General features: G+C 57.7%; 1 protein-coding gene and 1 non-coding gene across 2 annotated transcripts; one reads left to right on the top strand and one right to left on the bottom strand.

The window, feature by feature from the left end:
* Window positions 1-360: 360 nt before the first annotated feature.
* Window positions 361-432, top strand: TRNAS-GGA. The gene has a single exon. It is a non-coding gene; the product is annotated as a tRNA-Ser (tRNA).
* A 9,343-nt stretch (window positions 433-9,775) lies between these two features.
* On the bottom strand, window positions 9,776-13,846 carry LOC120852318 (beta-lactoglobulin-1/B). Its single transcript, XM_040225735.1, has 6 exons — window positions 13,751-13,846; window positions 12,945-13,084; window positions 12,014-12,087; window positions 10,790-10,900; window positions 10,007-10,111; window positions 9,776-9,792 (listed from the first exon to the last, which is right to left on the bottom strand). Exons 1-6 carry the CDS (start codon window positions 13,844-13,846, stop codon window positions 9,776-9,778), a joined length of 543 nt encoding a protein of 180 aa, XP_040081669.1.
* Between the last annotated feature and the right edge of the window lie 1,467 nt (window positions 13,847-15,313).

Raw genomic sequence — 15,313 nt, 5'->3', positions numbered from 1 at the left:
TGAGGACACACCCGGGAGAGAGGCCTCCTCCACCTCGGACGTCCAGCCCTCAGAGCTGGGAGAAGGGCTCTTCTGTTCTTTAAGCCCCCGGTCTGCGGCAATGTAATACAGTGCGCGATCCAAATGTCGTCACAATTGAAACACTAAAGCTGTCAGAAGATTGACACTCACTTCTTGGAGAGGAAGCCAGAGGCCATGGAAAGGTAGGCGGCGTGAGGAGCACACTCGCTGATGTTCAGCCCTGGAGCGAGAAGCCCTGTCCCTGCTCCTGTTATGTCCACCACTCCCTCCCGGACGCCACTCATCAGGAAGGTTTCCCTAAAGAACACACTTGTCAAGGTGTAGCTCATCCTATGGGCTTCCCTGGTGGCTCAGAGGTTAAAGCGTCTGCCTGGAATGCAGGAGACCCGGGTTCGATCCCTGGGTCGGGAGGACCCCATACGGCTTCCTGGTGGTGCAGTGGTAAAGAGTCCGCCTGCCAGTGCAGGAGATGCAAGTTCGATCCCTGGGTGGGAAAGATCCCCGGAAGGAGAGCATGGTAACCCACTCTAGCATTCTTGGCTGGAGAATCCCATGGACAGAGGAGCCTGGCGGGCTACCGTCCACAGTTCGAAAAGACCTGGAAATGACTTAGCAGCTCAACAATAACAACAACGACAAGCTCCCACTACTGCTCTCTCTCAGTTGTTGCCTTTGGCTAAATCACGATGCTGTTTTCAGTGATTCATCCTTATATCACAGAGCAGCTCTTGATTAAAAAGAAATCTATAAAATTATTTCAAAACAGAGTATGATATTCCATTAGCCATAAGCCCTACCTCACAAAGATCACTATCAGCTCTCCTAGGTCATACCTAGAGAGGGGAGGGTGCGATTTAGCTACTGGGCTGAAACCAACAAACAGACAAAAACTAACTTTTTTTTCCCCCTAACAATTTATGGAGAAGGCTAAGGGGTTTACTGCTGCTGCTGCTGCTAAGTTACTTCAGTCGTGTCGTTGACCCCATAAACGGCAGCCCATCAGGCTCCCCCGTCCCTGGGATTCTCCAGGCAAGAATACTGGAGTGGATTGCCATTTCCTTCTCCAATGCATGAAAATGAAAAGTGAAAGTGAAGTTGCTCAGTCGTGTCTGACTCTTCACGACCCCATGGACTGCAGCTTACCAGGCTCCTCCGTCCATGGGATTTTCCAGGCAAGAGTACTGGAGTGGGGTGCCATTGCCTTCTCCAAAGGGGGTTTACTGAGAAGGGTTCTAAACTTCTACCTTGAAAGATATTGTGGGATCAATATGAAAGCACTGTAAATTCCTTGGTAATGAAAGATTTTTAACGCCTAGAATTTCCAGGTTCAAGAACAAACTTGTTTGAAGGACTCATGCAAACAGGTCACCCCTGAATGACATTTTCCATTTCCATCCCCCTAGCAAAAGTATGCTTCCCCACATAGTGGGTGTTGAGTTAAATTTTTAAAAAATTTTGCTAATTTGATAAGCAAACATAGAATCTTTTCCTTGGATTGCTTGGGACATCAAAGCCTTTTTTTTTTTTTTTTTTTTTTAGTTTTTAAGCTATACTTGCTTTATTTTAAAAATAAAAAAAAAATTTTTTGGTCATACCTCAAGGCATATTTGGGGGTCTCATTTCCCCAACCAGGGATCGAGCCCAAGCCCTCTGCAGGAAGCTTGGTGCCTTAGCCACTGGACCACTAGGGACTGCTATCAAACCTCATTTTAAACTATAGTTATGAGCCATTTGACCTGGAGGAGGGAATGGCATCCCACTCTAGTATTCTTACCTGGAGAATCCTGTGGACAGAGGAGCCTGGTGGGCTGGAATCCATGGGGTCTCAAAGAGTTGGACACGACCGAGGTGACTCAGTCATTCGATTCATGCGTGTACAAATGACCAATTTCTATCTGGCTCATTTTTCTAACATCGTGTTCCTTTTCTGCTTTCAGTGAGTTTGTAATGTGATGTAAACCCTTGGTCAAACGTGCTGAAAATACTCATTTCAAGTTATCATTCCTGTTTCAGTTTTGTCGATGGTGATTTTGGGGCTCCAAAGTTTGTTTTCATAATTATATTGATATTTGTATCCATAGGGTAGGTATCTCATTCATTAGTTATAGATAATATAGAGCTTTCAACATTTCTTTTCATTCAGAATTAATTTTAAGATAATGTGCAGAGTTAGATATATAACCTTATTTTTTTTCTTCCCTCTAGATATTTTGGTCATTTCTCCCACACTTCTTGTTGAATGGCGTCTGCCTGCCAGTGTAGGAGAAGCGGGAGGTGAGGGTTGGATCCCTGGGCCAGGAAGATCTCCTGGAGTAGGAAATGGCAATGTGCTCCAGTATTTTTGCCTGGAAAATCCCAGAGGCGCCTGGCGGGCTACAGTAGTCCACGGGATGGCAAAGAGTCAGACACCACTGAGTGACGGAGTCAAGCGTGAGAGCGCGCACACACACACACACTTGTTGAACAAATAATGCTTTTTAAGATGGGCCATTTGTATAACATATTAAGTTACTGTACTGACTTGTGTTCATTTATTGACTTTATATCCAGTTTTACTGATCCTTCTTCCTGTCTCCCAGCTAAAGCCACACATTTTCAGTCATTTTAGTTTCCTATTAGTTATGATAGAATGGCAGATTAACTTGCATTACTCTTCTATCTAAAATATTTCAAAATGTTTATTCCTTCATGTGGCTTTTAGATTCAGGTATACAATTCAAGGGAAATATCCCACTGAAATATTGATTAAATTGCTTGAACTGTATACGTTAGCTTTAACTTATTAAATATTTATGACCTTGAAGATTTTGCAAGAATATCATGCTTGTATTTATTCAGGTCATTTTTCTCAATGTCCCAGTGTGAGAATTTTTTTAACATGATTTTAACGTGCTGCCTGTCTTTTTCTTACTGGGTTGCTGGTCCACAAGAAAGCTACCACGCTCTGAGCATCTGTTCACCACCCCACCCCTTGCATGAAAGGCAGGTCGGGTCCGCACAGGTGGCCGGCGGAGTCCCTGCCGCGGTGCCGTCGAATCGCAGTGACCTTGGTGGGAGCCAGCCTTCTGAGGTGTGGCCTCCTGGGAGGCCTTGCTGCTGCTGAGGGCATGTCTGAGGTCACGCCCGCCTCTGGCATTTCTGGTCACACCTGCCTCTGGCATTTCCAGGCGGTTAGTGCAGAGGCCCTGACCCCATTTCCTAGGAGCCAGCCTTGCAGACGGGTGGCCACTGGCTCACCTGGGGTGAGGAGGGACATTCTGTCCGAGTGCTTGGAGAGGGGAGGGCGAGGCGGTCTCGGTTCCCTTCTCTGGCAGGTGCACGGGCCTGGGTTCACCTGACTCTTCTAGGAGCCTGGGCTGCCACTGTGGTCACTCAGCACCCCTCTGGGCTGGGTGGATGGGGCGCGGGCTCCTGGAGTCTGGAGCCCGACAGAATTGCAGGCCGGATGGCCAGTGCCAGCCCTGCCCTGCCCAGGGTCACTTGAAGGACCAGACGGTGGCTCCATTCGCCAGACAGCAACACTGTGTCCACTTCGGTGGGGACTTGGGGGCTGCCTGCCGCCCCTCCCAACACCCAGAGTGTTTTCAAGCCTGTGGGCCAGGCTGGGAGAGGCTGCGGCTTCTGAGCTGTCGGTTGGCAGGACCTGGTGGCCCACGGTGAGGGAGGGGTGGGCTCGGGGTTGGGGGGGTTCCTGGGGGTTCAGAGGGGTTCAGAAAGCCCCTCGGCCAGCCCAGGTGTGGGGGAGGGGAGGGGGACAAGGACAGTGGGCAGGAGGGGCCCAGCAGGAAGATCTGGGATGTGGGGGCTGAGCTAGGCTTCCTGTGGGAAGCACAGGGCTGTGGAGGGTCGAGAACGAGGTCAGACTCTAGGGCCTCCGTCCGTTCATTCCGAAGACCACCCATCAATCAAGCACAGGGCACACAGCCAACTCGACCACCTTGTCTTCTGGTGTCCAGCACCAGGTCCGGCCACGGCCCCCTGCCCCGAGATAACCCACAAGACCCCACGACCCCACCTACTGCTTGGCTCTCCCCTTCCTACCTGCACCTGCACGCTCCCTCCTCCAGGCAGCCTACCTGGCCGAGCTCCCCTGCTCTGGGGTCCCCCTTCCCTGCAGCCTTGTCTCCAATAAATTAGAGGCTGAGCCTCAGTGGCCGCGGGTAACCCGCACAAGGGCCGAGGAATGTTCTGTCTTGTTCTACTTGCATCCTGAACTCCCAAAGTGGGGCTGGCCCTCCTGCTTGTTGCTTGACTAAATGATGTGCAGGGGAGGGGTGCAGGGGAGAGGCTGTCTCCCATTCCTCCTCCCACTGTGTGACCTTGGCCTTGTTTCTGAATCTCTCTGAGCCTCGGAGTCCAAACCTGCAGGGTGGACATGGATATCTGCCCACCCACCATGTTTCAGGGCCTTCGTGAGGTGTGGCAGATAAGAGATTCGTATTGGTGCCCAGTAGAGGCAGGCTATGTTTCCAGCTGTTCTGGTTCTGCTAGTGGGAGAGGACCACCACTTCCTCCTGTCCCTGCTCTTGGGAGCGCAGGGGAGGTGGCTGGAGGGCAGCACTCACCGTCCAGGTTGAAGGCGGGGGCTTCCTGCAGCTGGAACCTGGAGATGTATTCCGGATACTGCCCCGGCCACTCGAGGTCCCCGGCGTTGTGCTGGCTGAATTCAGAAGGGCCAGTACTTGGAGGCGGGGAACTGGGGGCTTTTCTCAGATGAGAGTCCTCCTCTTGGCTCCCTGCCAGGCCCTGTGGTTGCTGCCATGGCTGCGGCCCTGTCCCCTTGCCTGAGCGTTGCCTCTAAAGCAGGACTTCTCTCCGTACAGCCAGCATAGAGTCTGTCGGGGCGGGCCCCGCCAGGCCACCCCGGAGTACATCAGGCCTCCTTGGAAGGTTACATCAGGCCTGGGCCCCTCTGGTGAGGACCCCGGAGGGTCCCCCCTACCTGGCCAGTCTTTGGCTCAGCCTGGCCCCTGCCCAGCACAGCCCACACCCAGCTCCGTCCCCAGGGTCCCGTCTTCCCTCCGAGGCGCTTCCACCTTCTAAGCCCGACAGGACTCCACGGCGTCCATGTGCGTGGCTGCCTTGTCCTGCGCAGGGCAGCGGGCTGCAAGATGTTGTCCTTCAGCCCCCACCCGGGGCAGCCGGCACCTACCCTGGAGCACCCCCAGGCTGGTGGTCCCGCTGCATCCTGGCCATGGCTGTAGGCGATGAGCCTGCTGTAGTGGGGCTGACGGAGCACAGGAGCCCAGGGCCGCCTTCCTGGACTGCGGGGACCCTCAGCAGGTGCCTAGCCGGCTCGCTCCTCTGACCCTGCCCCGTGGACCGCGAGACGCCACCCTGAGGACGTCTATTCCTGCCCTTAGGGCCAGCCGTGGGCATGGCGGCCCCTGCTTCCCACCCTGCCCCCCTGCAGGACCCAGACAGGAGAGGTGGGCTACTCACCAGGGCCTTGGGACTGGCCTCGGGGCCCTGTGGGATGGACGGTGACCTTCAGGCCTTTGCTCACCCCCTCTCCTCTGGGAAAGACAAGAGATCTTACCTGGAGTCACCCTCCTGGCATGGTGCTGGCCTAGGTTCTGGGGTTCCTGCATCCCCCAGGTTCTCGGACCCCTGGGCTTTGGAGGTCTCCCAGCCAGAGAAGGGGGCTGGCCCATGGGGTGCTGGCACGGGGCAGGAGGGGCTTTGGCCCCCACTCTGTGCTTGGCTGGCAGTTCCAGGTCTCAGGGTGGGGGCTGGGGCCTTGCTGTGCCCAGTCACCTGGGCTTTGAGCTGACCTTAGGCTGCCCGCTCTGTGCCCCCTCCCCAGGGGGGCTTCAGTTTCTTACGGCGGGAGGGGCCATGTGCCAACAGACTCGGGGGCTGCAGGGCGGCCGCGTGGCGTCTATGGCTGTGACTGTCATCCGCGGTACATCCTTGCGTTCAGCACAGACCCTGGCCCTCGAGATCGGTCTCCCCAGCTGACTCACCGGGGCTGGAAACAGCCCCTACCAGGGCTCCCTGGCTGCAGGGGCACGGGGCCGGGGTGGGGGTCGTGGCCACCCCGCAGGAGTGGGTTGTGTGTGCGTTTCCCGCTGGCCCCTACTCATAAAGCTTCGGAGGTTCTGAAGTTCAGCCTTCGACTTTGAACCACGTGTCCCTCTGCTTCTGACCTCTGGCCTGTCCCTTGGGAGGCCCCGAGAGCCGCAGGGAACACGTTCATGTCCAGGGCAAGACGAGCTCCGTGTCCTCGTCTCGGGTCCAGATGGCGTGGAGAGAGCGAGCAAGTCTTGTGGGTCAGCTGGGGAGAGCAGGTGTGCGTGGCTGGTGGCCAGCTGGTTGGTCAGACAGCGACCTCCCACCTGCAGGGGTGTGGGCACAGGGCGGGTGAGGCTCCCTGGCCACGTGGCACCCAGAGCCCCCAGTCTTGGCTCTTGGGGTCCAGTCTCAGGGCCAAGTGCTCAGACCTTCCCCTGTGAGCACGGCCGTGGATCGAGCTCAGCCAGTGGATCTGCTGGGCTCTTTAATAGGAAGCAACACCCAAGGCTTAAATCCTTTCTGAAAAAGATGCACAAGCTGAAAATTTAAAGAACTCTGCTGAAACAACGAATACATCGCTAAAGAATGGCCTCTCTGAAGGCCAAAGGGAGGGGCCCCAGGCCGGAAACAGCTAGATCTGGAAAGTAGGGGGAGTAGGGGCTTTCATCCAGGCGTGGATGGGCAGGGGTGCTCCCCAGACCCCCTCCCTTCCTTCCTCCCTCCCCCTCCTCTCTCTTCAATCTGTCCCTGCTCATGCAAGTCAGAGGCACCCGTGAGATTCTGAGCTGGGCACCCCACCCACATGGCTCACAGGTGGCGGTCACTGTGTTTGCCCAGCCTTAGCAGACCCAGACAGTCACGAGGCTAAGGCATCAGAGGCTAAGCCAGAAAGGGCTACAGCTGACGCGTCTGGTTAACGTGGGGCTGGCATGTCCTGGAGAGCGGGCTTGCCCCACTGCAGGTGACTGACGGAAGATGCTAACCCGATCCACCTGTGACAGGTACAGAGGCTCTGGGTCTTCCTACATTTGCAGCTTGCTAGGTTAAGATGCCAGCAGGCAGGGGACTTCCCTGGTGGTCCAGTGGTTAAGAATCTGCCTTCCAGTCTAGGGGATGCGGGTTTGATCCCTGCTCAGGGAACAAAGATCCCACATCTAAGCCTGCACGACACAGCTATTGAGCTCATGCATTCTAGAGACTGTGCTCCGTGATAAGTGAAGGTCTCATACTGCAACTAGAGAGAAAGCCTGCGCGCTGAACTGCAACGAACAGCCAGCACAGCCAAAAAATGAAAAAAAAAAAAAAAAACCATACACATAAAAGAAAAAAAGATGCAGGGTGGTAGAAGCAGGATGGTTGAGCCTCTGGGATGAAACTTCCCACCAAGGCTTTTGTCCAGTTTGGACCGATTAATTCCAGGGTGCGGTCAGATAATACTAAGTGACCTCGGATGCCACTGAGCGGCTATCCTGGGGACATGCAGAAGTGTCTTCCCTCTTGAGGGGCAAATAGGCGTTAAATCCAGATTCAAGGCGAGAAAACCTTCAAGAGCTGTGTGTCTTTAGGTTCAAAAGGACCAGCTCAGTCTGGTGAACCTCAGGGTCCTGTGGGTGTCTGCTTGCTCCTAAGAAGTCATTGATCTCGCTCTTTGATCAGGACGATGGGAAGACTGTGAGCACCCTGGAGGTGGGGCCACCCCCGTGTGTCTGGTGACTCGTGGGTGAAGGCTGGCTCCCTGAAGCCCCTGAGGCCTGGGGCGGAGGCTGTCCATCGCTCTGAATGTTCAGAAGTTAACGGCAGTGAAGTCACAAAATAGACCTCAGTTTTTTTTAAGATAATGAGCCGTGAAAAGCAGAACTACCCGGCTGTCTGCAGGAGTGTGGGTCACGTGGCCCGGGAGTCCTGAAGCGGGAGGGTGTTCCCAGGTCACAGTCTACCCCCACCACCCTCTGCAGGCCGGGAAGCTCACAGGCGTAGGGGCTTTTTCTTGGAGCAGCTTTGGTAATTAAGTGGAACATAGAGAGTAACACGGGCTTCCCTGGTGGCGCAGTGGTAAAGAATCCACCTGTCAGTGCAGGAGATGCCGGTTCAATCCCTGGTTCGGGAGGATCCCCTGGAGGAGGAAACGGCTACCCACTCCAGTATTCTTGCCTGGGGAATTCTGTGGACAGAAGGAACCTGGAGGGCTATGGTCCATGGGTCACAGAGTCAGATACGACTGAGTGACTGAGCATTCAGGTATGCATATAAATATGAGTATACACTATGTTATGTGTAAATTATTCTTATTATCTAAAAAATCCCCACGTTGCTGTATACCTCTTTTCCATTCAGTTCAGTTCAGTTCAGTCACTCAGTCGTGTCCGACTCTTTTCGACCCCATGAACCGCAGCACGCCAGGCCTCCCTGTCCATCACCAACTCCCGGAGTCCACCCAAACCCATGTCCATTGTGTTGGTGATGCCATCGAACCATCTCATCCTCTGTTGTCCCCTTCTCCTCCTGCCCTCAATCTTTCCCAGCATCAGGGTCTTTTCAAATGAGTCAGCTCTTCACATCAGGTGGCCAAAGCATTGGAGTTTCAGCTTCAACATCAGTCCCTCCAATGAACACCCGGGACTGATCTCCTTTAGGATGGACTGGTTGGATCTCCTTCCTGTGTGTGCAGAACAAGTCTCCTTCCAACCATGACCTCTTTTGCCCAGCTCCTCTATCTTGGGGAAATCTCTTTATTTCATTTTAGCACAGAAAAGATCAGTGCGTTTTGGGTACATGAAGTTTGATACCGACAGTAGTGGCTGGATTCATAAAAGGGCATAATTTGATCCATGAGCAACTTGAGTTTTCATATCAATATTTATTAGACTAAGAGACAGCCATTTTCCACTTTCTGTCCTTTGTCGAGTTTGGGTGTTGACTGAACACTCCAAGTTAACTGGCAGATGTCTCTGCCAAGTCCCTGCCTGGTTCCTGAAAGTTTCAAAGAGCCGCAGTGATGTGTGTGGGCCCCCAGATGTCACAAGACTGTGATGCAGACGCCCTGGATCCCAGCCCCACTGTCATCCTCTGAACCAGACCACTCCCCACCCTGTCCTGGGCCTTCTCCACCCGCTGCCCGTCGTCCAGGAAAGACTCAGAAGGGAGAGCACAGGTTTACGCCTTTATTGCTGAAGGAGGAGCGGCCCCGAGCAGGAGGCCCCAGGAGGAGCCTGGAGGGGCCTGGGTCCCAGGAGGGGTGACTGCGGTCCTGGTCCCTCCTGGTCCCCTTGATGGGGGAGGTGGGGGTAACGTCGTCTGTCCCCAGAGGGGCCAAGGCTCCCGGGCCCTGAAATGGACATGGGACCCCCCTGTGATTCCTGGGGCACCTGCCAGACCCTTGTCAGCCTCTCTGTGGCTGGGGGTTCAGGACAGCCCCTCCTCGGGAGAAGGACCCCCCTAGCCTCCCCCTTAGGTACCCACTTCCTGGGCCTCCACCTTGGCCCTTAGCTCTGCCCGGAAGGAGCTGGAGGAGGTCAGCGTGTGAGTGAGGCCAGGATACAGGTCACCCCACAAGAGTGGGCACAGGGCCAGCCAGCTCTGCAGTCGCCAGGAGGGACCCCAGCTTCCAGCCATTCTCACAGGGGTACCCCAGGGCCTAATGGGGGATCCCAGGCCCCACCAAGACCCCCTACCCCATGTGTGTGCCCAGGACGTGGGGCAGGGCGGGCAGCTTACCCCAGAGGCGCCGGCAGGGGCTCACCTAGATGTGGCACTGCCCTGTGGGGGAGGGAGAGTGGTGGGGGGGTCAGGATGGGACTGGACACCTTGGGAAGAGGGGCCTGGCAGGGGGTGGGGAGGGGGTCCCCACGGGGTGCTGCACCCCACCCCCTCCTCTCGGGAGGCCTGGGGAGCTGGGGGTCACCATGGGAGGAGGTTGTCCTGGGATGGGTGGCCTCCTGCCCCGGGGGCGGGGCGGGGCCTGGGTGCTCACCCTCCAGCTGGGTCGGGTTGAAGGCGAGCCGGATGTGCATGGGCAGGGCCTTGAGGGCTTTGTCGAATTTCTCCAGGGCCTCGTTGTCCACCTCCGGGGTCCTGACTGTGGGGCCGGGCCGGGGGTCAGTCCCTGCTCCCCAGGGTGGTCTGCAGGTCTGCCCTCGCCCTGCAGTGCACCTGCCCTTACCCCTTGGCCCAGTTCCCTTCCCTTCCTCCCAGGGCAGTGCAGTGGGTCTGCAGGGTCACAGGGGGAAAGTCTGCCCCCCCAGCTCTGGCTGTCCAGGTCCCCTCCTCCTCTTGGGCCGGCTGACACGGCCAGGAGCCTCCACTCGCCGATGCCCGCGCCTGCCTGGCACAGGGGCCCTGAAAACGCCCAGTGGGACTGCTACGGCACAGAAAATGTCACCTGCCGTTTGTTTTCAGGATGTGATAGTTGACAGATGGCTTTGTGCCTGAGTTCTTATTTGGGGAAATAATTGAAACTCCCCGGTAACAAAGGCTGTTAGATTCACAGTGACCGCCGGCTCCATCGTGATGGTCACACCAGTCATAGTTCTGCAGCCCACCCGTCTCCCAGCCTGTGTGTCTGGCCCCTGTCCCCAGCCACCCACAGGCCCACAGCAGACTGGCTCCCGGTATGTTGCCACTCTCTCCTGGTGGGACTCGGGGACCTCCCACCCCTCCTCCTCCTGGGGATCAAGCTCCCTGCTCCCACCCCCACCCCCTGTTGCAGCAAGGACCACACAGCTGGTCTCCCTGGGCAGCCAGGGTCGGCACCCACCAAGGCACTGGCAGGCCAGGCTTTGCTCGGGCTCAGCACTGTTCTCCATGCAGAAAAGCAGGTACTTTTTGTAGTCGGTGTCCAGCACAAGGACTTTGTTCTCGTTCAAGGCTGGAAGTGATCAAGGTGGGAGGAAAGTGAGTTCCAACACGAGGGGGTTGCTGGTCAGCGCCCGCCACGACCAGCGGGGCTCCCTTGGGGTCACCACCCGGCGAAGATGGGGAGGGGAGCGCCTCTGGCATCCCCCACCCCCGAAATGGTGCGACCTCTTCCCTGCTGCCACTGCCAGGCGTATGGGGCCCAGGAAGCCCTCATCGTCAACTCCGGATCCGCCAGGGACCCTCCACCACCTCCTGGACTTGGGAACACTCACCACTCAGTCTGAGGCCCCCCTCCCCCAGGGACCGGAGTGGTCAAGAAATAGGGCTTCCCCCTGATCTCAGGTGGGGCTAGACACTGCCCAGCAAGGGAAGGGGGGGTGCGTCCTGAGGACGGGGGCATTGTGGGGGGGGCAGCCCTGAGCGGGGGCTGCTGGGGCTCGCCCTGACCGAGGCCAGCGGGCGGCCCCGGCTGCCCTGCGGTGTCCGGGCAGCTTGGGGGCAGGACCAGCACCCAAACCCAGTGCAGCTGGATGGCGCCGGAGACCCTGGGCTGGGCACCCTTGCATCAGTCAGTGCAAGGCCTCTAGTCAGAGTGAGTCCTGAGGGGGCCAAGGGCAGATGTGGCCCAGGCTGCCCGGCGGAAGGGCAGGCCCTGATGGAACCCTAACCGCCCCCTCGAAGCTTTCTCATCTCGGATTTAGGACAAACAAGTGAATGAGCGAGGAAGGACAGAGTTTGTCTCCAGGAGAGGAAGGAGCCATGGGGTGGGCTGGGGTCATGGGACACCTGGACCCCTGGAGCGGGCAACGGCTCTTGGTTACCCCTGGGAGGGCACAGGTGCCTCCTGAGCTCAGCCTGAGGACCCAGAGCACCGCCCGCCCCCCAGCAAAGAGAGCTCAGGTGTCACCCTGGGGGGTCAGACCCACCCAGCCGGGACCTGCCCACGGCCACTGGCCCCAAGGCCCCGGGCAGGTGGTGAGGAGGCCAATGAAGCGGGTGTCACAGCAGTGTCTTTATCACCACCAGCCCCTTAGCATCCCAGGGCCCGACGCCAGCCCCCTGAACCTGCCCACAGTCCCTGGGGGCGGGGGTGGTGGGTGTCCCCCAGGGACCCGGCACTCACCATCGATCTTGAACACCGCAGAGATCTTGGTTTTTTCTGCAATGATCTTCTTCTGAACACACTCGCCGTTCTCCCTGAAAGACAGCTGCTTTCTGAGCCATGGGCATGGACCATTTTCATCAGGATGAACTGAGGGCCAGGGGCAGAAGCTGGCCCCAGGAGGGGCTGGAGGGGGGTGGCTTGGGCATAGGGGCCAGCTGGCCAACCAGCCTCGGCTGCACTCACTGTCACCTCTCAGGCCACAGGGGACCGGGTGGATGGGCCAGGAGAAGTCAGATGAAACCAGAGAGAAAAGGTCGGGGAGAGCCTTGACCGCAGGCACCCCCAAAAGGCAGCCCTGGGGTTCAGGTCCCCATCTCTGCCCCCTGCACCCACCCAGCTCTCTCCTGCACCCTGACCCCCGTCTGAGGGGGGACAGGGCTGGTAGTGGGAACTGTCTGAGCCCCGAGGACCCAGGTCTGCTGCCGCCCAGCAGCCTTCACACGGGCCTCTCCCCACACTGCTTCGTTTCCAGGACATCTTGTTCATTTTAGATATTGAGGTGTTCAAACTAGAAATGATGAAAATGTCTCTCTGTTGCTCAAATGCATTTGTAATCCTCAAACTAACAGGGAATTGAGAATACCTGCCTCATTGTATGTATCTTTCCTATCCATTTCCACTTCAGTGGATTTTATCTCTTCTTCCAAGTTAACAAAAATGATGTTTTATGTTCATTTGTTTGATGATGTTCTGAAGCATCAAATTAATAAAAGTTAAAAAAAAAAAAAGAAAAAGTCCTGGGTGGGCAGCCTTGGGTGGAGCTCCAGGGGTACCAGGAAACTCCGAGCCCTTTTCCCCAGCCCTGGGGCCCTGGTCCCTCCTGCACCCCACCCCCGGGGGGTCCACAGCCCTGGGGAGTGGGAGTTCCATGTTGGGGAGGGACACCCACCATTTCTGCAGCAGGATTTCCAGGTCGCCCTCGGGGGTGGGCTTCAGCTCCTCCACGTACACTCTCAGGGGGGCACTCTGGGCGTCCAGCAGGGAGATGTCGCTGGCCGCCATAGCCAAGGAGTACCAAGTCCCCGCCACCTGGAGAGGGACCTTGAGTTGCACTCCGGGGGCGGGAAGGGGCCCCCAGCCCCACAGTGGGCTCTCTGTCCCACCCCGGCCTGGGCAGCCCTGAGATGCTCTCCCCAACTCTACACCCTGGGGAATGCTCTCCCCAGACTCACTCTGGGCCCAAAGAGGGACCCAGATGAGCCCCCACACACGTGGCAACATTTGGATATTGGGGAGACGTGGCTGGAGGTGGGGAAAATTTGAGGGGCAGAGAGACTCTTTTAGGGGCTGAACTGTGTCCCACTAACCCCCAGAACCTCAACACATGACTCTGGAGACACGGCCTTTAAAGAGATGACAAAGGTCATGTGAGGCTGCACAGGCAGGCGTGTTTCGAGCAGGCCTGGTGGCCTCACAGGAAGAGGAAATCAGGGCGCGCAGAGGACATGGAGAAAACGGCCGTCTGCCCCCCGGAGAGCAGCCGCAGGAGAAGCCAGCCTGGCCGACACCTGGATCTTGGGCTTCCAGCCTCCAGAATGCAAGACAGTGAACGCCCGGTTGAAGCTGCCCCAGTGGGGATTTGTCAGGCGGCCCTAGCTGACTGATGGAAACCCGACGTCACAGCCTCTCTTGGTCTCTGAGGCCCAGCTCCCCTGCCTGCCCTGCAACTCACCACCCACCCGGCCACCCTCGAACCTTCTGGATGTCCAGGCCTTTCATGGTCTGGGTGACGATGATGGCCTGGACGCCACAGGCAAGGGCCAGGCCCAGGGCAAGCAGGAGGCACTTCATGGCTGCAGCTGGGGTCGTGCTTCTGAGCTCTGCAGGGAGTGGAGGGCTGAGACAGCAGGCTCGGGGCCTTATACAGGAGGAGTGCCGGCTAGCCAGCCCCGGCCGGGCCCCCAGCCACGTGGTTCCTGGAATCCCACTTGGCTCATCCTCGGGCTCCGGGGTGGCTTCCTCTACGAGGACAATAGGAGGCCTTCTTCCATCCGAGGCCAAGCAGGAAGGCCCCCTCTGGGCCTAGACGGTTCCTGGTAGCCCCCAGGAGTGGGGGCACAGGTGGGTGTCTGGACTCTGGGTCCAGGCCGGCTGCCAGTGCCAGGAACACTTCCGGGGTCAGCCTCTTAGACAAGGACAGGTCGAGCCAGCACTGGGGACAGGTGTGTCCTGGAGGGTGGCTTCTGCCTCGGGCACCGGCTCCTCCAAACCATGTGACCGTGGCCTTGGGTGAAGGGAGCTCTGCAGTCACCCCACCCTCTGCAGGCTGGGGCGAGGGTGACATGGGGTCCAGGTCGAGCTCCGAGGGGGGACCTGGTCAGTATCAAGGGCTCTGCAAGCACCTGCTGCCCAGTTAGGGCAGCAAAAATGGCCATGAGAATGGCAACAGTCATAATAGCCCCCAGGACGGGAAGGTGACCTGCCCCCTGCGCGGGGGCACGGCTGAGTAGCACTAGGGCCCCGTGCAGGCACGCGGGATGGGAGGCCCACAGGGCCCCACCTCCCACCTCCCACCTCCCACCTTTGAAACCTCCCAGGACACTTCCCTCCGCACCGCTCAGGCTACAGCGAGCTGCCTGCAGACCTCAGGAGCGGCGGGAATGCCGGCGCTGGGTGTGTCGCTGAGTACAGAGGGGGCCCGAGCAGGGAGGGCGCAGGACAGGCCTCCTGGCTGAATCCACATGGGCGTCGGTACCCAGCGGGCTGTGGGTGCCCTGTGCCTCTGGCAAAGGGGGTGCAAAAGCCTTCAGTCGACATTCTAAGTGACTAAACCGCTCATCACAGGGGTGGGTGGGCGTATTGGGGTAGGGGAACGGGAGCAAGGTGGGGGGATCTCCCGATAGCGGGGACCTGGCGGGTCAGCCCCTCTTCCCCCCTGAACTGTAGGGTCTTTCCAGGGGGCCCGCTGGCCTGGTCAGCATCTTGGGTGGAGGTTCAGGGGTCTCCTAAACTAGCTCTGGCTTGCTCTCTGGCCTCTGGTTTCCTTCCCGGAGAGACTGTTGGTGACTGTAGCAGGAAAGAGCTCATGCTCGGGAGCAGACCCCCAGCCGCCCCCAGACCCCCCTTTCCTGTGATGGAAAGAGGAGGCTTGGCCAGCTTCAGTCCTTGCCCTGATCTGTATTAGCACCTTTAATTCTTGCAACAAGCCTCGAAGCTCGGTGTTTCATGAAGAACCTGGGTTTTACGATAAACCCCACGTTCCATGTTTGCGATGAACAGCAAGCTGTGATGGGGTTGAAGGGTGTTGCCCCAGAACTC

This window comes from Oryx dammah, unplaced genomic scaffold (assembly GCF_014754425.2).
Source record: "Oryx dammah isolate SB20612 unplaced genomic scaffold, SCBI_Odam_1.1 HiC_scaffold_25, whole genome shotgun sequence".
Lineage (NCBI taxonomy): Eukaryota > Metazoa > Chordata > Mammalia > Artiodactyla > Bovidae > Oryx > Oryx dammah.
Note: the sequence above shows the minus strand (reverse complement) of the source record. Positions and strands in the feature narration are given on the sequence as shown.